At 41.0% G+C, this 25894-nt stretch overlaps 1 protein-coding gene across 4 annotated transcripts in view; it reads left to right on the plus strand.

Annotated features, from left to right (window-relative positions):
- The window catches only part of AFF2 (ALF transcription elongation factor 2), a 349128-nt gene that overhangs the window by 235475 nt on the left and 87759 nt on the right, over nt 1-25894 (plus strand). For all 4 annotated transcript variants that reach the window (XM_054839106.1, XM_054839107.1, XM_054839108.1 and 1 more), the window contains one exon: nt 16331-16382. In XM_054839106.1, coding sequence (XP_054695081.1) covers nt 16331-16382 — 52 coding nt within the window. The remainder of the gene's footprint in view (nt 1-16330; nt 16383-25894) is intronic.

The following is a 25894-nucleotide window of genomic DNA, read 5'->3' on the forward strand; positions in this document are numbered from 1 at the left end:
CATCCTGTTTCCACTGAACTAACATCAAAACTCAGCAAAAGTGGGAAGGGCTTTGCAGGTTGCATGTCAGACATAAACTAAATGTACATGCGTATTCCTCAGAAGATAATTGTCACTAAGACTTAGACTTGCTACAGCAGGCGTATAAAGTAAGATGAGAAAGTACAGAAGTGATAGTATAGGGGAAGAAAAGGTACATTATGTCCTTGTAACTACCCTGATAGAAAATCAAGTTTTGAAAGCCTAGTGAAATTTAATGGGAGGTAAGCACCTAGACCTACTTAGATCCTATGAAATTCCCATTCCTTTTCTCACAATTTAAATGCTAGGAGGCATTTCGTGAAATTCAGAAAGCCAAGAAAAACAAATAGGTTCATACACAGCATACAATTAGGACTCCAGTTGCTGCCAACAGTGGAGCCAGGGTTCAAAGAGATTCTGAAAAAAGATTGGAGTAAAGAATTTGGGAGACATATGTGCTCCATGAGGGGAAGAAGGTCGGCCTGGCTGAACAGAGAGCTTTGGCTGGAACTCAGGGAAAAAAAGGGGAGTTTTATTGTCTTTGGAGGAAGGGGCAGGTAACTCAGGAGGACAAGGATGTGATGAGGACAGGCAGGGAGAAAACCGGAAGGGCCAAAGCCCAACTAGAACTTAATCTGGCTACTGCCATAAAAAACAATAAAAAATGTTTCTATAAATACATTAGCCACAAAAGGAGGGCTAAGGAGAATCTCCATCATTTGTTGGATGTGGGGGGAAACATAGTGACAAAGGATGAGGAAGAGGCTGAGGTACTTAATGCCTTTTTTACCTCACTCTTTAATAGTAAGACCAGTTGTTCTCTGGGTACCCAGCCCCTGAGCTGGAAGACAGGGATGGGGAGCAGAGTGAAGCCCCCATCATCCAAGGGGAAATGGTTAGCGACCTGCTACACCACTTAGACACACACAAGTCTGTGGGGCCAGATGGGATCCACCCAAGGCTAGTGAGGGAGCTGACAAAGGTGCTCCCCAAGCCACTTTCCATCATTTATCAGCAGTCCTGACTAACTGGGGAGATCCACATTGACTGGAAGTTAGTAAATGTGATGCCCATCTACAAGAAGAGCCGGAAGGAGGATCCGGGGGAGGCCTGTCAGTCTGACCTCACTGCTGGGGAAGGTCATGGAGCAGATCATCTTGAGTGCCATTACGCAGCATGTACAGGACAACCAGATGATCAGGCCTAGCCAGCATGGGTTTATGAAAGGCAGGTCCTGCTTGACTAACCTGAACTCCTTCTATGACAAGGTGATCCACTTAGTGGATGAGGGAAAGGCTGTGGATGTTGCTTACCTGGACTTTAGTAACGCCTTTGACACTGTTTCCCACAGCATGCTCCTGGAGAAACTGGCTGCTCACAGCTTGGATGGGCATACTCCTTGCTGGGTAAAAAACTGGCTGGATGGCCAGGCCCAAAGAGTTGTGGTGAATGGAATTACATCCAGTTGGTGGCCAGTCACAAGTGGTGTTCCCTAGGGCTCAGTACTGGGGCCAGTACTGTTTAATATCTTCATCAATGATGCGAACAAGGGGATCAAGTGCATCCTCAGTAAGTTTGCAGATGACACCAAGTCAGGCAGGACTGTTGATTTGCCTGGAGGTAGGAAGGCTCTACAGAGGGACCTGGACAGGCTGGATCGATGGGCCAAGGCCAACTGCATGACGTTCAACAAGGCTTGGTGCTGGGTCCTGCACTTGGGTCACAACAACCCCAGGCAACACTACAGGTTTGGGGAAGAGTGGCTGGAAAGCTGCCCTGGCAGAAAAGGACCTGGGGGTCAACAGCTGGCTGAGTATGAGCCATCAGTGTGCCCAGGTGGCCAAGAGCATCCTGGCTTGTATCAGGAATAGTGTGGCCAGCAGGACAAGGGAAGTGATCATCCCCCTGTACTCGGCATGGGTGAGGCTGCACCTCGAGTTCTGTGTTTGGTTTTGGGCCCCTCACTACAAGAAAGACATTGAGGTGCTGGAGCATGTCCAAAGAAGGGCAACGAAGCTGGTGAAGGGTCTAGGGAACAAGTCTGATGAGGAGCGCCTGAGGGCACTGGGGTTGTTCAGCCTGGAGAAAAGGAGGCTGAGGGGAGACCTTATCTCTCCTTACAACTACCTGAAAGGAGGTTGTAGCCAGGTGGGTGTTGGTCTCTTCTCCCATGTAACAAGCGATAGGATGAGAGCAAATGGCCTCAGGTTGCTCTAGAGGAGGTTCAGATTGGATATTAGGAAAAAAGAGTTGTCAAACATTGGAACAGAACAGGCTGCCCAGGGAAGTGGTTGAGTCACCATCCCTGGAAGTATATAAAACACATGTAGACGTGGTGCTTAGGGACGTGGTTTAGTGGTGGACTTGGCAGTGCTAAGTTAATGGTTGGACTCAATGATCTTAAAGGTCTTTTCCAACCTAAACGACTCTATGATTCTATGAGAATAATAAACCAACATCTCATTCCAGTTATATTAGGAAAAATAATTCAGTACTAACAAATCATTCCATTGAACAGTCTCCAGTGTCAAGATGCAGAACCAGATGTACCACAGGCCTGATCCAATCTGACAGTTTTGACATGGTATTATACTTCTATTTGTCTTTGTAAAGTCATGACATCATTAGACTTTATTGATGAAATTAAGTTTAGTCTGCATCACCCCTAGGTTTTTGCCCTTTGAAGAAAAGATTTAGTGTCCATTTATCAATTTTATGTACTAATATTCTTCTTTATTTGTCTTATAATAACATTGAGGTACTTTAGTCATGGACGAAGAAACCAGGTGCCAGGCCTGGCTGGCATTACATTATAAATGTAAAATTGGTATTCTGGAATTTTCTTTTCTGGAATGTTTTTAGCACTGAGGACTATGTTACGATTGTCAAGGTTTTTTTCAATGGTAACATGCATTTCATCTCATAACTAAATGAATTTGGGAGTATGAAAATAATATTAACCTTCCTCTCAGAGAATCAATCGCAATGTTCCTCAAAGGCTTTGTGGTAAAGGAAGACCAGAGTGGTCTCAAGATGACTTTGGGAGAGAGAGGCTGAAGCAGGGAGCTGCTGAAGGAGGTCATCTTTCTCCTGATCTCAGAAATGTCAATGTATATCCTGTTCTCAGTAGGATCAGAACGATGAGCATTAGGATCAGAACTTGCAGGGTTTGCTCTCAATAAATAGGCATAAACAACGTCTGTGAGTATCTCTACTGTAACTTTCTAAACCAATAACTGAACATTCCTTTCTTGGTTCCTCCCGGCTTCATTCTTCTACCATTGGAGAGGGCTCTGCAAGCACAAATTAGCAGATAGCTCAAAAGTAACCTGGGCTTCGTAGGGAATATAAAGAATGAGAGTATTTGTGTGGGGGGGTGTACATGAATGTGGGGAAATGCTAGCTTTTCCAGAGTTACACCGTTTGCAGCGATACTGAAAAAAATAACCTCTGCAGATTTCAGGCCAAAGTGTGGTTTAACCATGTGGCATAATTTATAGGGTAAACAAACTTTCAGTAAGAGCTAACTATATCAGAAAACTTGTTTAACATGCACAGAGGGCACTGTTAAATTATTTCAGTGCCATAATTCAAAATGCTGAGGAAAATTCTCCTGTATTACAGCCAGTGCAAGATTGGATCTGTAGCCAAGTACATCAACAGAAATGTTCAGCTGTCTGGGGAAATACAAGTCTTACACTGTCACTTAGGGGAAAATGTGCACAGACATGGTGGAGCCCCTTATGAAACAATACTCATTTTGTTAAACAATAGGATCAAATTTTCAATCAGGTTATCAAGTATATTGCATTCTTCAAGCTTGCCAAGCAAAAAGAAGTATCAGCACGAAGATGGATATATTTTTACAGAATTAATGATGTATGAAATCTGGAAGTGGAAACATACATTTTCATTTTATCCTCTAATTTTTCTTTTTACATTGTAAGTGAAAGGAAATGCATGGAAGTATTTGCAGTTATTCATATCTGTTTATCTTAGAGTGATTATCAGAGCAAACAGTGTCAGGCATTGTGGTTGGATCTGAGCCTGAAAAATAGTGCTTGCAGGAGCAAGGATTACTTGCATGAGTCAGTGTTTTCAGGACTGTGCTTGGTACTTGATTTCTATCATGCATATTCAGTGCCTTATAAATCATCCAGATTCAGAAATCATTTAAGTATTTTATTCATTTATCCCCTCTGTTTAGATTAGTTTTAGTCTTGCTCAGTTTTATCCCCGCTATTTATATTAGTTTTAGTACTGCTTGGATTAATCTGTTTTTACATTTTTAGATTGATCCACAGAATGTTCATTTAAGGATAGAAGTAAACTGTCTTACTGAAGATTCATTTCTCTTTGCAAAATTTGTATGAGATCTGTGGGATAGGTGTGGATTCTCCATGTAGGATTTTGCAGCTACAATGGAAGTGGCTTTAAAAACCGATCAGAAATTTAGTGCAGTGAAAATGAAGCTCACCTTCCCCACGATCGCCTTATCTTTGCTTTCCACAGGGATTTTTCTGATTGATCAGCCCTGAACTGCTGTGTGTATGAGGCACTGTCCAGCAGTATATTTCATAAAGATATAATGCCTTTGTGGTGTTGGAAACCCCAGTCAGTTCTCTCATGCGCACGTGAGTCCCTGGCACTTGCTAATCTTCTCTGTGGCCAACCCTTGCTCTTCATTCACCGTGCATCCGCAGCAGGCCAGTACACAGGACTTGCATCCCCTCTTGGAATCCTGCTTTGGTAATGCACACCCCTGAAAATCTCCCTTTAAGTCAAGTGCTAAGCTTAAAGCATTCTTTAAAAATATGACATGTGACAAATTTCACTTCTCTTCATATGAACAAACACTGTTTCTGTAGCTATAGCTCCCATTCTCTGTGGCCTATCACAGCACTGAAAACCATGGCATGGCTGCATTGCATTGCCTTTCAGTATCTGCCACTGGAAGACCTCCCCCTAACAGTCTTTATTAAACATCTTGAGTCTTCCTTTTGAACAAGCAAATAAATACTTTACAGTTTTATGAAGTTATTGTTCATTTGCACTGAAATGAAGCAGCCAGACCCCTTTATTGGGTTACAGCACACTCATCCCTGACAATTCACTGAGGACAAATTGACCCCAGGGATTCAAAAACCTCTCAACCTGAGATCACTGTCAGAGAGTCTTTGTTGCCATTCCTCCACTCATCTGATTAGTTAGGGTCCATTCGCACTGAACTATTTGAAATACAAGGACATTGGTCACACTACAGCTTTTTTAGAGGCTAGCATTGTGAAAGAAACTGGCAGGCTTTGCCTTCAGCTTGCTTCTTGCCAAATACTCTTTATCCTTTCTGTGAAGGGATGAGCAGATCCCAGCAGTGCTTGAGCTTTTGAGGATTGCTTGAGTTCATTTTAGGAGTTTGCAAGTTTCCTCACATTAGCAAACACTGTAATGTAATTTAAGTAAACTTCTTCTAATGGTCATTTAAAAAATGATATATCTCTACTAAAGGAAAATCTGCTTTGTATCAGGGAGAAGGGACCATATATCTGCTCCTTTCCTATCCCTTCCATTGTCCCTCCAAAGCAAGGCTGGCACAAGCACATATTCTACAAAAGCACAGTGAGATACTTGGGTTTAGTTTGTCTTTGGCATTTTCTTCTTCCTTTTCTTCCACTTCTGCCTTCTTTTTCCACTTCTCTATTGCTACTTTTAATGGGATTTTCTTTCTCTGTCTTCCTCTGTTCTTTTTGTCCCTGTCTCCTTAACCAAGATGTGACCCTAATGGCATCCACAATTGAGCTGGAGAACTCCGATGGGCCTAATACTAGACAGAAATAGTTTTTACTAGGCAAAATAGTTTTTCCCTTCTATATGTGCTTAAGCTATGAAAACTGAGTGAAAAGCTCCCACATCATATAAGAGTGCTGTGAACCCATAGGTGATGATGTGTCTGCACCGGAGAACCATTAACTGAGCAGTACCCTTTTGCAGACCTGGGTTTGGTTTCAGGGCATAAATATATATTGGCTATGAACACCGTTCAAAGACCTTGTTAAGGAATGGTGGCCACAGAGGGAAATAGTTCTCATATTAATTGTAGTCAAGAGGTCGCTGGGCCTTGTTATGGCTAAAAGAGTTTAAAGTGGGGAAATGGTCTCTGAACTGAGGATAAATTGTCCTCTGCTGAACTTGTTATTCACTTGACACCCTGTTCTCAGCATCCAGGATCCAGGCAGCTGCTTTGATTTGTTCACTCAGAACTTTCTCTGAGACTCTTTTGGCTTTTCAGATCCACCCTTATTTGTGACGGGTGGATAAAGTTGACTCATCTTATGGAGGAAGGCTTCAAAATTGCCTCCATCCTCCTGAGGTCCTGCCACAGGACTGTGCCAGGGCAGTGAGAAGAAGGAGGCAGAGGTGCCCCTGTGTGCATTATGCTGTGTATTGGAGGTGTAGGACACCCATTGCCTTCACTGGGTACTGTGAATGGGCCATGGTTGGGAGGGGACGGGCAGGTACTCGCCCCAACGTCACACACAGCTGGTGTGGAAGGGCTGCGGGTGCCACTGCAGCCCACAGACTGGAACAGACTGGTGCTACTGGTGACCTGCTGCGCAGCCTTAGCCCATAGCAGGCGCTGAACGGGTTTGTTTTCCTCATTACCCCATTGCCCAGCTTTGTGCAGTCCTAATAGCCATGTCAGAGAGAAGCTGAGTTCATCTCAGTCCGTTCTGCCTCTGTAAAGTGCCTTGAGGACTCGGTGTCATTCTTTTTGCTAACGCTGAAGTGCAGTCTCTCTCCATGACACTGAACTTTGCAGACAGCAGTTCGGAATTAGAGGCAAATAGTTCAAATGGCAGAAAGAGCTGCAAAAATGCATCAGTATAAAGGTTTTAATGAACAAAAAAAGCTGCTTCCACTCTAGACCACGTTACTAAAGCTTAAGATTTACCAGACACAACTCATTTCCAATCTGCAGGAACAAAAGAACTCTGCTCTTCAGGTACGAGCTTAGTCTATGTAAGGGGAAAACAGTGCACAAAGATTTGTGAACGTCATGTTGGTACTGACAGCTCATCAAACAGCTCCTAGAAGGACTCACTTTGCTACCAGATTAAAAAAGGAATAAAATAAAAGATAAAATAATATAATCAATGAATAAAATTAATGTCCTTCCATATGCACTGTAGAACATTGGATAGATGAGCCAGTCCTATGCTATTTGTTCCCTGTTGAACAACTCTTTTTAATATATTTTCTGGTATGATTTTTTTAAAGTCACCTTTGCAAGTTGCTATAGAATTATCAATCATTGTTTAACTGTGTGCTAAGTTCCCAAAGCCTTTGTGTGTAAATATGCCAGCCGAAGGCTTGTTTACCAGAGAAAATACTGGTGCTCTGGCTAGGAGACAGTTTTAATCAAATATGGTTGCGGTAAGCAGGTGTTTTTCATGTGGAATGTATTGGAAATGAGTATGTATCACAGAAATGGCTCTTGGACTATATATTGCTCTTGATAAATAGCAGAACCCAGAATGATATCAGCCGTTGCAGTTGATCAAAGGGAAAAATAGTAAAAGCTTTGTGTACACTGGCAGAATTTGGCACACTAAAAAAGGTTGAGTCCTCATTTTTATTCTTCAAAAACTTGAAGAATACAAGTTTTACCCTGGTGTTTTTAGAAACTGTTATTAGTCCCTCCCTGTATTTTTTGTGGACCCATATTTTCCTTTGTTCTTGCCTCTCTTTTCTCTCTCTCTCTCTTTTTTTTTCCCCTTTTTGCTTCAAAGATACGTCATTCTCAGGCCTTGCCAAACAGAGGTATGTTGTACTGAGGAGTAAGGGAGACACAATGTAATAGAGATTGCACTTTTCTAGACAGAAGGCATAAACAGTGGTATTAGTGTTATTAAGGAAAAAAATATCAACTCACCAGCTTGAAACAAAAAGATGCTGCTTTTTTTGACTTTTTAAACTATTGTTAAAATATTTTGACCCAGTTCTGCTCCCACTCTATTGGAAGTGTTCTTTGGGAGCAGGATTGGACCTCAGTATGGATGTGAAGTTATTGGATATGCTACAGTATTAATCATGCTAAACATACAGATTTCCATCTACGCTTATAATATACAGATAAAATTTGGCAGTAGGTTTCTCCCTCCTCCCAAAGTTATTGTCTCGGCTTTGATGAAAAACAAAATGCGTGTCAACAGAGCAGTAGTTATAATGCACTTAGTAGCAACTTAATATTTTAGTTGCCTTGAAGAGCTTTTTATACATAGAGATTAATGGATGGCTAGATAAAGAAATTCTTCTACTGAAAGAATTAATTTTGCTTAATCCTTTTGAAATTAAGAGATGATACGGAGAGATGAGTAATGAAGTGCACTCTCTGATTGTGAGGTACCTAATAGATAACCACAGGGGTTACTTCTCTCTCACCAGCTGTAATTATACTAATTACTGATATGGTCCCAGGAACACTAAGGCAGGCAGAGTGTGACAACACGAAATGGAGTGTTTCTTAGCAAGCCATCTTTCTCCATCAGCTGGGCCGGAGGGAGGCTGACCGTGCTATGAGGCTAATGTGTGCCTTCTCCTGCGGGAAGGAAGAGAGCAGGTACTTCTATTGCTCACGGGCTTTTTTGCGGTGAAGACATGAAACTTGACTTCAGTTCTTTCTAAGGGGAGGCAATTTCAGGCCAGCGCTGAGGACTTGATCTATCCTTAGGCAAATTAGTCCTATTCAGGCCACTGAAACTACTCAGATGAGTAGAAGCTATGCCTGTGAGTAAGAGTTTGCCAGACTGACCTTATCATTGACAAGAATGTAATGAAAGAAAATGGAGGATGAGGAGAAGGAAAAATTAATAAACTATATTTAAGTATGTATAAAATTCCTGGACAAGTGGCCCTGACTATTAAGGTAAATGGTGCTTGCAAATTCCATTTAATCTTCTGAGATTTTCTTTTACCGTAACTCTTACAGTATCTCAGAGGAAATATTTTAAAGATGACTTGCACATTTCAGCAAAAGAATGAATATCAGGTTTCAAGATTTATCGATGGGATGTTTTAAAACAAAAGATCTTCTTTTTTCCTTTGGAATTACTCTACCATTTATTTTCACTTCCCCATTTTTTTTGTCCACTGTATTATAAACTTCTCTGGGGAAATCTATTGTTAGATGTTTTCACACACGTAGGCCCCCTTCTTCCCCCTTGATAAATGATAAAATTGTGCTCCAGTGTGTGCAACACATTCTCGAAATACATCTGAATTCCATTATACAGTTTGTCATTTGCATGATACCTTTTGAGTTACCGCTCTCAGAGAAGTCTTATATACCACAGAGAAATGCACTAGGAAAATGAAAAACAAGTTTGGTATAAAGTCCGTAGGGTAAACTGGCATACATTGTGTTGAACTGATTCCCTTATATCCATGTCAGTTCGGGGGTAGAAAAGGTTGCACCTCAGTGCTAGTCACTATTCGCATGGACAGTGTTCCCTCCACATAGGCATTGCTGCAAACGAGTGTGACAAGGGCTTCGTAGCTCAGGATGGTAACGTACAACTTTTTTCACCTCAAAGACATTTATTTCATTCCTGCCTGTTGTAGATTTAAGTCTTATTAAGTATCACAAGTGAAATTTGCTGTAACAGTCTAAGCTGTCTCTTTAACATCGAACAGAACAACTAGTTGTAGTACATGGTACTCCAATCTAAGTCACACAAACCTCCATTTAATATTGTCCTTTTGTATCAGTGAAAGGTTGAAGCAGGAGGGAACTCTTCCCTTGGAGAGCATCCACATCCTTCTATGCTTCCTGTACCAGCCACTGCTTCTCCTTATCAGCGCTTTGCTGTGTCGTTTGTGTCACTAGGCACAGTTTCATCCTTACCTTTTCTCTTCAGCCAAATGTAAGCAATGCATCCTACCCTGTGAATGGGACAGAAGCATGGTTTGCCCATTGAGGTTGCAAGGACAACGTTACAGATTTACAAAAACAAATGGGCTAAATATTTTGAAAAGCAGGAATGTTATAAATATATTCCCATTTTATCAGAGACAAACCTGGCAAGAAAAGAATGGAATGTCTGTATGCTGGTTAACGCTGTTGCCTGTCCTCCTTCCTGCAGAAGCAACACTTGTGTTTGTTGTGATATGACACAGATGGGATATGCATTTTGTACATATGTGGTTTGACATGAGGGAGTTAATTTTCTGGGCAGCTCAGGATTAGGGAATTGCCCAGTGTTCCCTTCGCTGTCTGCTTGCAACCCCCCCTTCCCTTTTCTCCATCCTTTTCATTCCCACAAGGCTTTTTTTTTACATCTGAGTGGAACTCCAGTGCAGTGGTGAACTGATCCCAGAGCAAATTAGAAGTGCAGAACCTGGATCCTATTTACGATGCCTTTTAAGTGCCTCCACCTTAATGAAGCTGTCTCACCAAACCTCTAACATCTTATTATAAACAGTGTACTCCCATCATGGCCCTACACAACCAGAGCAGGAAGAAATGCACAGTATTCTCAGAAGTTTGCTGGCAATCCAGACCTTATTCACTTGTAAAAAGCATTTAAATGGTATACTTGAAAACAAAAAAAAAGGATGTTGAGTTGTGAAAATACTCCTTTAAGAAGTTCAGTGTCTTCTATAAAAATATCTAAAATTGAGTTATATCGTGATAGTACTTTTTCAGAGAGGAGATTATCTCACATCTTCTAATAAAAGCCATACTTGCTCGCTCACAGGATCCCAAACCAGCAGGTCTGGTGAGCACAAAACACCTGCTGAACTCAACAGTAAGGATGGACTACAAGTCCAATGTCAGTGTGCATGCAGCAGTAAGTTTCAGTAAATCCAGACCCCAGACCTGAGCTGATGTTCTGCTGCCTTTGCTCCTTTCACCACTGATGGGTGGGAAAACCTATTTCAGTGACCCCAAAAGTCTCATCAAGTCCTAGATCATCTAGCTGTGCAGCTTTGGCCTCTCCATATGCATGACTTCTCTGAAGCAGTTAAAAAAAAGGTGCCTAGACTTATATTTTAACTGAGTAACTTATGCTGTAATAACTGCTTGGAGGGGCTGGAGGGACTCCGTGACTCACTCATGCTGAACATGGAGAGGAAAAAGGTATGATGGGACTTGCGTAATCTTTTGACTGTCTGTTAAGAGAACAGATACAGAGGGGTTTCTGAGTACGTTTGAACTGGGTTATTATCATGGCATATTTTTTTAATGATTTTTTTGGAAAATGTGTGAAGAGTCAAGATAAAAATTTAGCTTGCTATGCCAGAATCACCATAAACTGTTATAAAAATAGCTCATTTTAATTTTGGTCCATGTCATCATCTTCTGAGGCCCAATACAAGTTGAAGGCTCCTAAAAATAATATTTTGTTGTTACAATTTCTAGTCAGACTTTTACAGAACTCATCCTAATAAAGCCCTCATTCAGCCATTTGTCGAGTTAAATTTGTAATGTAGGAACAATCTGCTTTGGGAGCCGATTCATCCCCAGAGGAAGTGGGTATTGTAGTCAGTCAATGAGATTGCCCCTACTTACACCACAGATAAATGTATTGCTTTGTCCTGACATTTCTGCTTTGCAATAATTTCACATTCCAAATTATAAACCTCTGAAAATTGTAGATTATAATAAATGTGCTGACACAACTTCTACTGTTACAGTAAATGGCATTGCTCTAATAATGAAATAAAAAATCCTACTTAATCCCACTCTTTCCCTAAAGTGGTGTTTTGCATTAGCTATGGATGAAAAGACAAACAAGTACATGTATATTCAATAATAATGTCAGCTGGGTCAGAGAAGAATAGGAAATAAAATGAATTCATAACACCTCTGGAGATAGCTTTCTGATACAGGCAGTTTTCTCTTTGATTTGCCCTCATTGATGGTATTCATCGTAACTTTAACATATCCACCAAATTGGCCTTTATTAATAGCTGGCCTGATCTTCATAACAAATATACTCTGTAATCTCCAGTCTGGGTGTTTCTGAGGTTAACAATTACATAGAGCAGAACAGATCATATGCGTATTTACAGGGATCTCTCATTCAGGAGGGCCTAATTTCACGTTCAAACCATCCAGATGGTGTTTGAGAGGGCTGGAGATACAGAGCTCTTCTGTCTCGGGGCTTTGAAGCTGAAATGGGTTACCTCTCTAGGTATGATAGTGAAATAGTCACCTTGGATTAAGGTTGCTGGCAATCTTAAAAAGCCCTTATTGGGCTTTGAATGTGATCAGATGCTACTTGCTTATAAATGAGAGTTAATAGAAACATTAAACAGTACAAGCTACTGTGACCCATGTCTTCAGAATATTAAGCACATTTTAAAATGGTGGAAGACCATCTAGTCCTCTGCTTTCTGTAAAATATTGCCTCTTCCAGCCAATATCCTCTGGGAGCAGGTTATTTGAACTCTTCAGCATTCCGCTTTCATTTGCACATACTGTGTATTTTTAATTTATTCCTTCACTTCTCTGGCTACCATATATTTATTGTTGATACGTACTCAGTTTCTCTTTAATTATTCCATCTGCCAGGAGAGTGTGATGCATTTTAGAAGCTGTGTGGTTTAGTTGTTTAACCTTTGAGTTTTGTAACTGAATGGGATGACATATTCTTCATTTAGCAGAACAGGCTAAGAAGAATTATATACTCCAAGTGATAAGCTTGGAACTGCTCAAGAAGTACCAAAATCCAATTTTTTTCGTCTCTCTAGTCATCTAAACACCCATTAGTCTCTTGAAGGGAACTCATAAATCCTGCAAATTTAGTTTATCTGAAACTAACTCTAACAGTTGTCCTTCCTACTAATCATGTTTTATATCCATTTTATATTTTTCAATATTCAATAAACATGTCTTGCGCTTACTGTACTTGTTAGAAAGTGTCTGTAGTATAGGCTGTATGAGGACAGTTATTAATCAGCCATTTCAGATGGCTGTTTGGTTAGTTTAGTAAGTGTATTCATTTATCTTTTTTATGTTTTCTTCTTTGTTCTTTCCGTTTATCCAGTATGGAATTTCCTTTGTCCTTTTTGGTTTATTTCTACCAGGATATGTCAAAAAGGAATTTAATATGTAACAAATGAAAAAAAAAAAAAAAGTGATAGCTGGAAAGAAAAAAACACACCACCCTTTGGGCTTCGTTCATTAAAAGTTCCTTTGCATTATGTCGTTTTAGATCTGCATTAAAAAATAATAATAGAGCACATTATCTAGCACTGCTGCTTTAAAGCAGTAGATAATTTACACATTAAAGTGAGATGTAGGTTTAAAAGTAGGAGTGTAGGATTGAATTAGAGTTACGAGTCAGAATGATATAGTCCTGTATGAAGATGGTCTCGGTTTCCTGGGGGTGTTGTCCTTCTGGTGTGTAATGAGACTTGCAGATAACAATCTGGGGCTGTGGATAGATGGAGGTTCAGCGATACGCTGAGCGTAGCACAGCAAGTAATGACACTGGGGAAACGAATGTGTCTGCTAGATAAACAACTTTACAAGTTCCTGTTCATCACCAAAGTCCAGGCCTCTACAGATTAATATTTCCTGAAAAATTCTGTAGTGGGGTTGCGTGGCAAGGTTTTGGTAGCGGGGACAGGGGCTGCAGGGGTGGCTTCTGTGAGAAGATGCCAGAAGCTTCCCCTATGTCCAACAGAGCCAATGCCAGCTGGCTCCAAGATGGACCCGCTGCTGGCCAAGGCCCAGCCCATCAGCAATGGTGGTAGCACCTCTGGGATAATATAGTTAAGGAAGGGGAAAAAATGCTGCTCAACAGCAGCCAGAGGGAGGAGTGAGAATATGTGAGAGGAACAACTCTGCAGACACCAAGGGCAGTGCAGAAGGAGGGGGAGGAGGTGCTCCAGGCACCGGAGCAGAGATCCCCCTGCAGCCCATGGTGAAGACCATGGTAAGGCAGGCTGTCTCCTGCAGCCCATGGAGGATGATGGGGAGCAGAGATTCCACCTGCAGCCTGTGGAGGACCCCCGCGCTGGAGCAGGTGAATGCCCAAAGGAGGCTGTGACCCCATAGGAAGTCCACACTGGTGCAGGCTCCTGGCAGGACCTGTGGCCCCGTGGAGAGAGGAGCCCAGGCTGGAGCAGGTTTGCTGGCAGGACTTGTGACCCCGTGGGGGACCCACACTGGAGTAGTCTGTTCCTGAAGGTCTGCACCCCATGGGAGGGACCCACGCTGGAGCAGTTGGTGAAGGACTGTAGCCCTTGGGAAGGACTCAGGTTGGAGAAGTTTGTGGAGGACTGTCTCCTGTGGGAGGGACCCCACACTGGAGCAGGGAAGAGTGTGAGGAGTCCTCCCCCTGAGGAGGAAGGAGCAGCAGAGACAACGTGTGATGAACTGACCACAACCCCCATTCCCCGTCCCCCTGTGCTGCTGGAGGGGAGGAGGTGAAGAAATTGGGAGTCAAGTTGAGCCCAGGAAGAAGGGTGGATGGGGGTGCGGGAAAGGTGTTTTAAGATTTGGTTTTATTTCTCATTATCCTACTCTGATTTGATTGCTAATAAATTAAACTAATTTCCCCAAGCCAAGTCTGTTTGGCCCATGACAGTAATTGGTGAGTGATCTCCCTGTCCTTCTCTCCACCCACAAGCCTCTCGTTGTCTTTTCTCTCCCCGTCCAGCTGAGGAGGGCAGTGAGAGCGGCTTGGTGGGCACCTGGCATCCAGCCAGGGTCAACCAGCCATAAATTCTTACTTTTAGAAGATTCTTTATCCATGCTACAGTCTTACTTTTATGGGTTCACATATTACAGGGAGGCATCTGCCATTTATCAAGACGTTAATGACTAGTAGTTATGTGTCCAGATACTTTGTAACCACTGAGCTGCCCGACAACAGAGGTCACCAAAAGATGACTTACAAACTGGTTTAAAGATCTCCTTGCACTTTCTCTTTTTAAGAGCACCAGCAGGGCTTTGAACCTTCTGATATTTCCACATTGGGATTATTGTTCCCTCTTTAAAATTCCTTATACCAGGAGGCTTCCATGATTTACTAGTAGTCTTCAAACAAAAAAAACCCTTCCTAACAGAACATCCATTGATTGCTACAGTTATTTAAAGGCTAACAATAAAAAATCATAGACTTCAGTCTCCATCAAGGCAGAAAGGAAACAGTGACTGCAATTTGCAAGTCTCCTGCCGTGGGTAAAGGACCGCGGGCTGGGAGAAAGGAAGCTCGGCAATTTTAGTGGCTGTCACAGCGGATCTGGGTGAGATGTGCAGATTTGTTCATACGTCATCCTGTGATAAGAGAATTTGTCAAGGTGAAAAGACGGGTGTGAGGTAGAAGTGTGCCCAAAGGGATACCAGCTTTGAGGAGGACCACCATATAAAAGCGTGAATATATGGGAAGCTGTACAGGAATGTATTTGGTGGCTGCTACTCCTGTCTCTCTAGGTAGACAGACCTCAAAAGAAGAGACCTTTTCTGCAAAGATGTAACAGCAAATAATATGGTTTCTTACCCCACGTGTTTTGCCATACCCATACCATTACAAAAAAAAAGTACTATAGAATGAGTGTTAATAGAGTAATATGCACTATTCAACTCTCCCTTCTGCCAAAGGAATGGAAGGAGGCATTGGGGCAGCCACATCTTTTAGGATTTTCTTTCCCCTTTAACCAAGGGCAGGGAGCAGTGATGGGAGATTTCCCTGTATTAAAAAAATAAATAGATAAAATAAATATGGGGATATGAATTAGCAGATTCCTAGCTTGGAAAACATTTGTTCTGCCTTTAGATACTAACAACTGTGAGGTCCCATCAAACCTCAAGCAAGCTCCTCCTTTTCTTGCTGTTGTCCACTCTGCATTCTCAGTTTGATGAGGTGGGGATTGGTACTGACCTCAAAGAAGATCAATGATGCCCTAGATCAAGAACAAAACATGGAGGACTTTTTCTCAGTTTTTAATAGTCTCAGAGCTGAATTTCCCTTCCACCTTCTGATTTAGAAATACACATAGGTGTATATGAACTAATCACTGAGACAATGTGCAAATAAAAGAGGACACGAAAGAGGAGCTGATTGCCAAACTTCATGATGGATGAGTCTGAAAGTCATTTGTTCTTACCTAGCATCACACAGAAGGACTAATACATACATACATGGAGTATTCATCAGTTTACTTATCACAGATCTGATTTTCCTGTTGTTGACTTGAAAGGGATTTTTTCCTCTGACTTTCCTGAAGGGTAGATTCATCCCATTGTATATGAAGTTAATTCATTAAATGTAATTTGGTATTGTCTCTTCTTTTTCAGCATGCTTGAGGATGATCTGAAACTCAGCAGTGATGAAGATGACAATGAACAGGTAAATACATCTAATATAAGTGCATAGACCATGTGCTTGCATGTTGGTTTACTATATTTGCATCAAAAGCATTTTGGGCTGCAGAATCCATTAGCTTAAATCTTGCTTGCAGATAGAATCTCTGTGGGACGAAACTTATTCTTAGATAGGAATGCATTTTGTCAGTTTTGCTGAATTAACTTTGTGAAGTGGATTAAACTAGACCAAAACGTGACTTACTAGCCTTGGAATAAGAAACCACACGTGGCATCACCCGGGAATAGCTAATGGGTATAACAGCCTGCACTTGTTTCACAATCAATTTCTGCAATTGCTGACCTTTTTGGAAGTGGATGTAAAATGGCCACATCAGACCACTATCACAACTGCAGAGTTGGTTTGCCCTCTGCAATTCATTTCTACAGTTGCACCCGAGAAGATCGGGTCTGTAAGTTTTGTACCAGTCAGTGAGTAAAGGGCTGGGAGTCCATAGTTAGTAACCCAGTGATTCCTATTTGCGAGAGGGAAAATCCTCAGTGTGTAGCTATAAATCAATACTGAAAGTCTCTCAGCCTCCTTGGGACGTTAATGAAGAATCATTTTCAGAAAACTGGCTCATGTCATTCTCTATCCTTCCCACTTTATAAATATTTATGGATAATGCTGGGAAATAAAGCTGGTGAAATTTATATTCTCAATATTCTTATCAGAAAAAAGAAGAGACTTTGGGTTAAATTCATCTTTCATGTTACTTTATATATGCAGTAGGTTCAAATGTATAAACGTCTGCAATAGAGAGCGAGGCAATGCTATAATTCAGCATAAGATCATCTGTTCAGCCTGGGAAATGTTAGTTATAAGTTGATCTTTCTTACTTATTTTTAAACCACCTAAATGCTCTCCTTCAACGTACCTAATCTGTCCTTTAGGTTCATGCCCGGAAAGATTTACCTTCTGGTGTCAGTTGACCCCTTAGTCATACAAGTCAGTATTTTGTAGCACTGAGATAGACTTGCACTCTCATCTGAAGCCAAAGGATCAAAAGCCTGTACTTGTGCAACGTGCTGTAGTACAAACACGGTGGCTTATGAAACCAGCAGGTTTCCTGATGTATTGGAGTAGTCCTGTAAAATGACATCATGATACTGAGATGCCCAAAATCAAAATATATTATCAGTAGGAGTTACTTTTATTTTCCTACAGTAGTAGTTTTCTAGTGATTTGAGTAGAATTATTCCAAATTTACACAATTTACACTGCTAAGATGAAATGGTGTGCCACTTATCCAAAGGCAGTGTCATGCTCGTGAACATGCTCCCAGTCGCGTTGCTCCCAGTTCAGGGGCTGCAACTGGAGCCCTTGTGAGGTGGTGACATGCCTGAGCTGTAGGAAGCCTCAAACTGCACCAAAACTCAATGCGACTTTCCATTAATACCATTCACTGCGTAAGCTGCAGACAAGAGAGAGGACCACTCATGTAGTTTCTCAAAATCTTACAGTACATAGAAAATGTTTTTCCTTTTGGCAGTGTGAGCTTCATCTCACTCTAAGTGATTAGAATTGATTCAAATCTCCTAAGCTCTCCCAAATATCTTCTTAAGAAACAGATTATGGTCTGAATGTTTAGGGTTTCCAAACATGAACACTTGCAATCGTGTAAAAAATGAACTGTGTGGACAGGAAGCACGCTGAGCATATTTCTTAAATGCCCTGCACTTCAAGGGAAACCTTCACCTTTCCTATGTACCCCACATATGTACGTTTGCATCTCTTTTATTTGCATTACAAATAGAGAGTATAGACAAAGTTGTACACATTATAGGAAAGAATCCCGCACCTTTTTAGGTTTATTGAATGAATGACTGTATGTCTGTCCTTTAAGTTTTTGTCACACACTGCATCTCAGACTAAGGCCTTGCAAAGCTGAGCAGCACGGCTCTGCTGCATCGCTCACATGTTACGCTGGCAGCGCCTTCACACTTTAGCAGCTTCTGCTGTATCTCTTTAAAGAGAGGGGATGGGAAATGGAAAGAAAGGTGGATCTGGCCCACTGGTCAGACACATAAACATCAACAAAGTCACTGCAATGGTTTTTGGCTGCAAAATATTTTTCCTAGAAGTATATAAAATATTAATTCATGAGGGACAGACAGGCAATTACAGTATGTGAACTTTACAATGTTGAATGTTCAGCGATGGAGCCAAAGGTTAGAAAAATACTTTTTTTTTATTAACATAAAGATTTTGCAGTCAAATGACCATTGTAATTCAGCTGTACACACATGCGCATTCTGACAGGGAGAGAAAAGATTAAAACTCTCAGCTCAAAACCTTTCCAACAGTTTTTGCAACATTTCTATAAGGAAATGGAATCATTGTCTTTACAATCTTTCTGATTTTTTTTTTTTTTTTTTGCTATAAGCTTGCAGTCAATGCGGAGCATGAGCTGGCATTTACTCATTTTTATTAATAAAAACACAGTATGTAAAAATCAAGTTTGTTATCTTTCTCTCTACTCATATTTCAAGGAAATTGAAATTCTTTGAGAACAGTGGTCGGTAGGGAGCCCTAGGATTTGTCCTTTGAGAATTGCTAGGGACCCTTAAATCTTCACACAGCAGGGGCTATAGTGACACTGATCCATAAATGAACCTTGATCTCAACTTCTAGAGAATGTCTATAGTGTGTGGAGAGAGTTTGATCTATCAGCCTGTCTTCTGAGACTACCAGTAGTCCATTTGTCATGGTGGAAGATTGTTAGAAGCTTGTCTGCAAGAAACAAAGCTCTTCTGTCTTATTCTCTCACTCCTATGAATGAGCACACTTATTTGTGGCCTGTATTGCATTTATTTAGAGGCCTGTGGACCTCGCGCTCTTTCGGGTGTTAAACATCTCCTTCCTTTTCTCCCCACTGCTGAGGAGAAACCCAACACACATGATAGCTCCAGTCAGTCATATAATTAAGAAGTTGAGCCTGATTTCTGGATAACTACCAGGTCGAAGTCAGTGGAAGGTATTTATTCTATAGATAGTATTAGCAAGGCTGTTACTGAACGTGCTGCCCACTTTTAGCATTCACTTTTCAAACAGGACTTGAATAACTGGAGATTGTTCCTAAGAGTTATAAACATGATCTGGAGAACCCTCCTTAATATAAGTGTTCGGTCTTTTTTGGTTCGGCCAAAAAGAGTTAAGGCACACGTGATGATGGCCTAGCAATGTATCACCAAGAAAAAGGTTCCTGAAAGGAGGCTATGCACTTTAATTTCACCCCAGAGGGCTTAAGAGGCTTCAGCAAGAGCTGACTGGAAATCCAAACTACTAGTGCCAAACTACTACAAATTGCATAGAAACCTTGTGGTTTCCCTCTGCTTTTAGACTTCTGACAGTTGTGGGCTTGATGCAGAAGTTGTCGAGTGAATTTCTTTGGACTGTGAAGTGCAGGAGGTCCAATGAGATGTCCATTGCATGTCCCTTCAGACTTCAGATCTGTAAAGCTTTGGATCGTATTGATCTTTGCAGTAGAGTGGGAGGCAAGTTGCAAGTTACTCCACTCCAGCTACAAACTCCCGTCATCGCTTTTTGGGCCTCACTTGGAGAGACCACAGTTATTATCGCCTACATCTAGCACATGTAAACCCCACAGTATCTTCAGTGTAGAGACTTTGGAGCTGTCCATATGACACGTGCTTTGTCCCATAGACAAAATGCTGATTCTTATTGCGGTGTGATTTGGGATTAAAGACACAGAGAAAACGATGGGTTAGATCTGGAATCAATTTTCATTTACAGCTGAGAAGCAGTTATTGATGCTGTGCTCACAGTTCAATAAAAGATCTAAAGATATAGACCTTGTGTTTCTCTTTCAATATAAGCAGCATAATCAGTCTCAAATGTTTTTACAAAGAAAATTGTATTGACAGTTTTATTAAAATTGCTGTCTTTAAAGTTTTCAGTTATCCACAATTTGACCTACTTGAATGGTTTTTAATATGCACACTGACCAACCCAATAGATTTTTATGTCACATATTTATAATACCAAGTACACATCTGTTTAATGTATTATTTGAGAGATATTGTTGCATTTAAGCATTGCCTGGATTGTAAACTCTTGTAGTATCGTCACTGAAAGGAACGTTGGCGTGTGTGTCAGTATTGCATTCAGAAGTCCTACTGCACAGTATTTTTAGATTGGCTACGAGAGATACAGTCAAGGCCGATGACAGACATGTTGTTAGTAAAACCGTTAGATGACAAGGCATTTCAGAGATGCTAATGTTAACACTCTTCTGTGAGGAAGGACAGAGTTTTTAGATGGCTTTATTACTCTGTTAAAAAAATACATCAGAAATTAGGAAGAGTAGTGAAGATTTTTAATTAGTAGCTCGGTTCAGCTAAAATAGCTTAGATAAAACACAGGTTAGTATTTTTGTTCTTTAAAGCACCTCTGTATAATTCAAATTAGCTTTGAGCTCAGAGGCATCCAAATGAGTTGTGCCTGGATACAGTATTTTAAGTAGCTGTAGCATACCCAGTTTTCTTTAACCAGCTCCTCTTTGTTCTTCTGCCTAAGGAATAGTCCCGTTAACCTTTGAAACGCATACTTAATTTAAAGCACATTGCTAGCGTTCTGTGTGTTTTTGAACCAAAGAAACACTAGTTACAGACCTGCTCCATTTTCAGTATTTATGTATATAGTGGTTTAGGCAGAACAAATCAATAAGATGCTTTTCTTTTATATTTGATTTTTTTTTCCTCCTTTCCTTAATGATTGCCACTTTATTGCCACTTCTCTGATAACCATACAAACTCAAGACATGCATATAATCCATGGCCCTGCTCTGTCGCTTGTATTTTACAAACATAATTCTTTTTCGCTAAGTAAGTATTAGGTAATTGCATACAAAATGTTTGACTTTCTAGCTGAGTCTAATAAGGTGATCCGGCATCAGCTGAGCTTTGAATTCTTATAATGCGTACTGAGCTTTCAAAGCCTTTACCCAGGTTAATTTTTTTTAAAAGTTTATGATATTCTAAGACGCAGTATGCCTTCATCATATCGTGTAAACACTTTTTAAAGTGGAACAGTGACCACTTTCCTTGTAACAATAGATATCCTTTCCTGTTGTGATTTTCCCCATTTTTTTAGCTGGATCCTGAACAAGCTGTTTACCTCCCCAAGGTTTCTCTACATTTCCATTTACTTTGTTATCAGCAGAAAGTCTGAAGAACAGCTCTTCAGTAATGACATCAATACTGCACACACAGCGAGAGAGGTCATCTTGTCAAAGCTATAGAAAAATCAGATGGATTAGGATGAAACTAGGTGCAAAATAACTTTGATAGAGTCTTTTAATGTAAACAGTTTATCTGTCATTGGGTTCCATTGAGATCCCAGAGTGATGCAGCATCAGTTGTAGCCACAGCAGCATGTGCTTTGATAAAGAACCCACATTCCAGTGTTTAAGATCTACAGTCATGTTTAATAATTGTAGGGAAGTGTTTTCATTAAGCCATTAATGAAAACAGAAGCTATTAGGATAATACAGTCATTCTCCAACCTTGTCAGTCTATAACCATGAAAAATCCTTTCATGAAGATGTGTCTCTTCTTGCTACCTCAGTCCATTTTAATTGATATTCAAATTATTTTATTCTGCACAACACTAGTTGAATCAACCATATATCATCAACTGCGTAAAATGAATACTCCAGCTTCTGTTAGACAAATCTTTGGTAATAAGAGATTTGATGGCTGACATGTCGAAGGTCATAATTCACATGGTAATGAAGTAGGTTCATATCATATATTTGTTTATTATCAGCTTTCAGTAACCACTCTGAGATCTGGGCTGAGCTTGCTGCAGTTATGAGCGAAAAAACATGGCACACCACTAAAGTACAGTGTTATCAAAAGCTTTTAACTTGTTCAAATTCACAGAATCCCATGTAATTGTTTCTGCGTGCGTTGTTATTGTGGAGGTCATCCATCAGTGAGGAAGGGGATTAATACAACCCTCAGGACAAATGGTTGCTGTCGAGCACACAGTACAACGACAGATCAACAACAACGAGTTTGCCCCTGCAGGTTGCAGCCATGCTCTTACCTGGGCTCGGGGGCAGCAGCTGCCTGGACCAGCACAGGAGCTGGAGGAGCCCTGTCCCTCCCACTGACTTGCCTTTTCCATGGGTTGCCTGGTACGCACTGGCAGCTCAGTGTCGCAAAAAGCCACCACCACAGCAGAGAAAATAATAAAGGGAAAGAAGATACTGGCAGGCAGGCAGGCAGCCCGCCCAAACAAAAGGGGGAATGAAATGCCTTAGTTGAAAAGATGGATAAATACAGCTGCAAGAAGTCTTCTCCTCACTTCCCCACAAGTAAGCAGGCACTTCAGAGCCCCTCAGCGCTCTCTTAACCAGGTGCTTCTCTTGGGCTCAGTTTTTCATGCCACCAGCCTGAAGCAGCCAAGCTCTGTCAGCCATACCATAACACATCATTCACCTGAAGGAGAAGCCTTAAAAATACCTGATGCCTCCATCACTAATTAAATAGAGGTGGAAGGGCCAGTTGTTCCTCAGTACAGCCGTAAGGACCAGATGCTGGAGATCTGACAGCCTTTTTGGGGTGGGAGGGAGGAGGGAGATGCAGCTTTCAGTCCACAGGACGGGTCATGTACTCTGTGTACTCTTTATTATAAGCATGGGGGAAAAATATATTTCCCCAGGGCCTCTTACTTTGTATGCCACTTATGCAAAACCCTGTATTGTTTTGGCAGCAAGCAGAGGCAGCAGTAGGTGAGATAATTGATTGACACCAGCATTATTGTTGTTAAGAGAAAAGCCAGACTTGACCATACTGTCCTATAAAAATAAGTCTGAAGTCTGTGATATCTGCAGGCCATCTCAGTGCTCAACACTCACTAATCCGACCACATAGGAAACATTTATCTCCCTTTTCTCTTCAAAAGGAGAGTGTGATTTTTATCATCCGTGCCTTGTGAGGCATTTTGGTAAAGAAAGTGTTCTGGCTTTCTTACGCTGGCCATCTGCAGTGTCACTCTTTTGTAAAAGCCCAAGCAAACGTCTGTGAACTTCAAAATCTAAATTCTTGGGAGTTTTTCACACCAGTAGAGGATAGTGCTAGTGCTGGCTTTGAGACTGGGGGATGCTGCAAAAGTCTGAACAGAGAGACTCATAGGCGGCCAGGACAAGCGTAAAGTAGGTGATGAAAAGGGCATGATAAATCCAGTAATTAGCTTCTGTCAGCCAGAATAAGGGGGAAGAAGTGAAAGTTGATCTCCCCTGGAGGTATTCCAGAAGGAGAACAGTAATGAGAACTAAACACCTTAATTTTTCTTACGATGAATGCATCTGCCACTGCAAGGTTTGCTGGGGTTGGAGGCGCTCCATTTTGTGCCGGCAGGATGAATCTTCCCAGAACAGACCTTCTGCCCACTCGTAGGGACAGGTCAGGACCACAGTGTGACAGTGCAATTGATTTGAGTGGGATGCTCTCACAGAGAGCGTGCCTGCTTTACAAAATTACCGATTTCATGGCAATACTATTAAGTATATTTTTTGGAGCTGTGCAATTTAGTAATTGGCTAAGTCATCGGAGCAATGTACTAAACCAGACCAAGGTCAGCAAAGAGTTATTTCATGTGTGTTTACCTCTGTTACCTCTGCTGCCTGTTTGCAATAGATTTAACATTCAGTATAGATGTAATGTTCAGTATAAATTAAAATCCTTAAAGGCTTTAGTCCTGCACAGGTAATAAATGGGCAGCATGAACAATAGCAACATCAATTCACATCTTCCAGCACTGCCACTGCTGGTACTCTTTGACTCTGCCCTTTTGCTTCTCAAGTCTAGGGAACTATTCATTGATTTGGAGCAGAGAAGAGACTAAGGGTAGGTTGGACTCCCGAAGGAATGAGGTAAAGGCCTTTGCCACAAAGGAAATCTAAGGGTATAATCTGCAAATGAGCTGGGGAAACAGATGTCTGCCTATCCTCCTTTGCATTTTGACGCAGCAAGTTATAACTTGTGTGAACACTGCGAAAGTGACAATCGGACATTGCACACTAAAAGTACACCTCATTCTAAGACCTCAGAATGTCGGCACTGTTCAGATAAGTTTTAGGGATGGAGATACAAAGAATTACTCTCCTTTTGCTAGAACTGGGAAGCTGAGGAATACACAGGTTGTGGACACTGCAGCTGCACAATGAGGTCGCAGCAAATTCTTTGAATCTAGCCTTTTGCTGCTTATTTCTTGAAGGAAGCCTAGAGAAGACTTTTTGTTTCTCTTATGTTTCTTGACCTTTTCTCTGTTTCTTTTGCTTCCTCAAGATTTTTAATCATTATTAACATGTTGAAATGCAGCTATGGAGTAAACCCAAGAAGTAATGGATTTTTTTTATCTATTAGCCATCTGGAGGGTTGAACCAAACACACATTTTAGAAAAATCATCAGAAAATAAAACAATGGCAAATATTGAGTTTTATTCATAGCTGAATGTTATATATTTTCACAACAGGATTATCATCTGCTAAGCCTAGGTCAGTTGTAATGAATTTGTAAAAAATTATTTGCTAGGAATTGATGATTCAAACCAGAATTTCAATTTAGAATTTTTTTTCTTAAACGTGGATCATTCAGTACAATTTTCCCAACTTTTCCTGTCACCAGGGCTGTATATTTGTTATTCAAATACAGCGATTCTTATGAAATACCAGGTGTAGCTCTAGCCAGGAGTTCTGTTCTCTGCCACGGAACTCTGCAACGACCAAGTCAATTGGTATTGTCAGAGCATTTAAATCTGCTAGACCTCAGGAGACATTGATTAGCATTTGTAAAGCAACTTGAAAATGTTTTGTAGGACTACAAAAGTTGAATCAGTAGAATTTGTAATGTCATACTACAATTTCTCCTTTGTTGGATGAAGGAGTCAAAATTAGCAACTTCTCATCAAAAGCATTATTGAAAGAGTCCATCCTATATCAAAATTATTGGGGAAGGAAGGCACTGTTTCAAGCCTCTTCTGTCAAGGTACCTTGGTACTAAAGTCCAGGCTGTGCCTAAATTAAGTGTACATGTTGTGTGAGTTATCTTTGAGAAAACTCTGTTCACTGACAGACCACCATAACAGTTTGTATTGTAAAGTTCACCAAAGACATGGAGGAAACTGAAGCCTGTGCCACAAAAGCAACAATGTTCATAGTACCCACACTAGCTTATTTAAAACCAGCTCAGGTATGTCTACACAAGCAACAAGCACCCCTCAGAGTGTAGCACACACTCAGTGTGTTTAGCTCTCTTCTCTGATTCTTAAAAAAATATGGAATAGTCCTTCAAGAAAGGGAAATGGCCACATTTTTCTTTGCACTCTTCTTTAGTTTGATTTCCACCATTGCCCTGATGAAAACGTCGGGATTTGGGAAAAAAAGCTGACAGAAGCCCAAATATATCTGTATTGTTGCTCAATTAAAAGCAGTTCACTTACATCAAAGCTGAAGGTGACTTCTTAA

This window comes from Grus americana, chromosome 12 (assembly GCF_028858705.1).
Source record: "Grus americana isolate bGruAme1 chromosome 12, bGruAme1.mat, whole genome shotgun sequence".
In the NCBI taxonomy this organism is placed as follows: Eukaryota; Metazoa; Chordata; class Aves; order Gruiformes; family Gruidae; genus Grus; species Grus americana.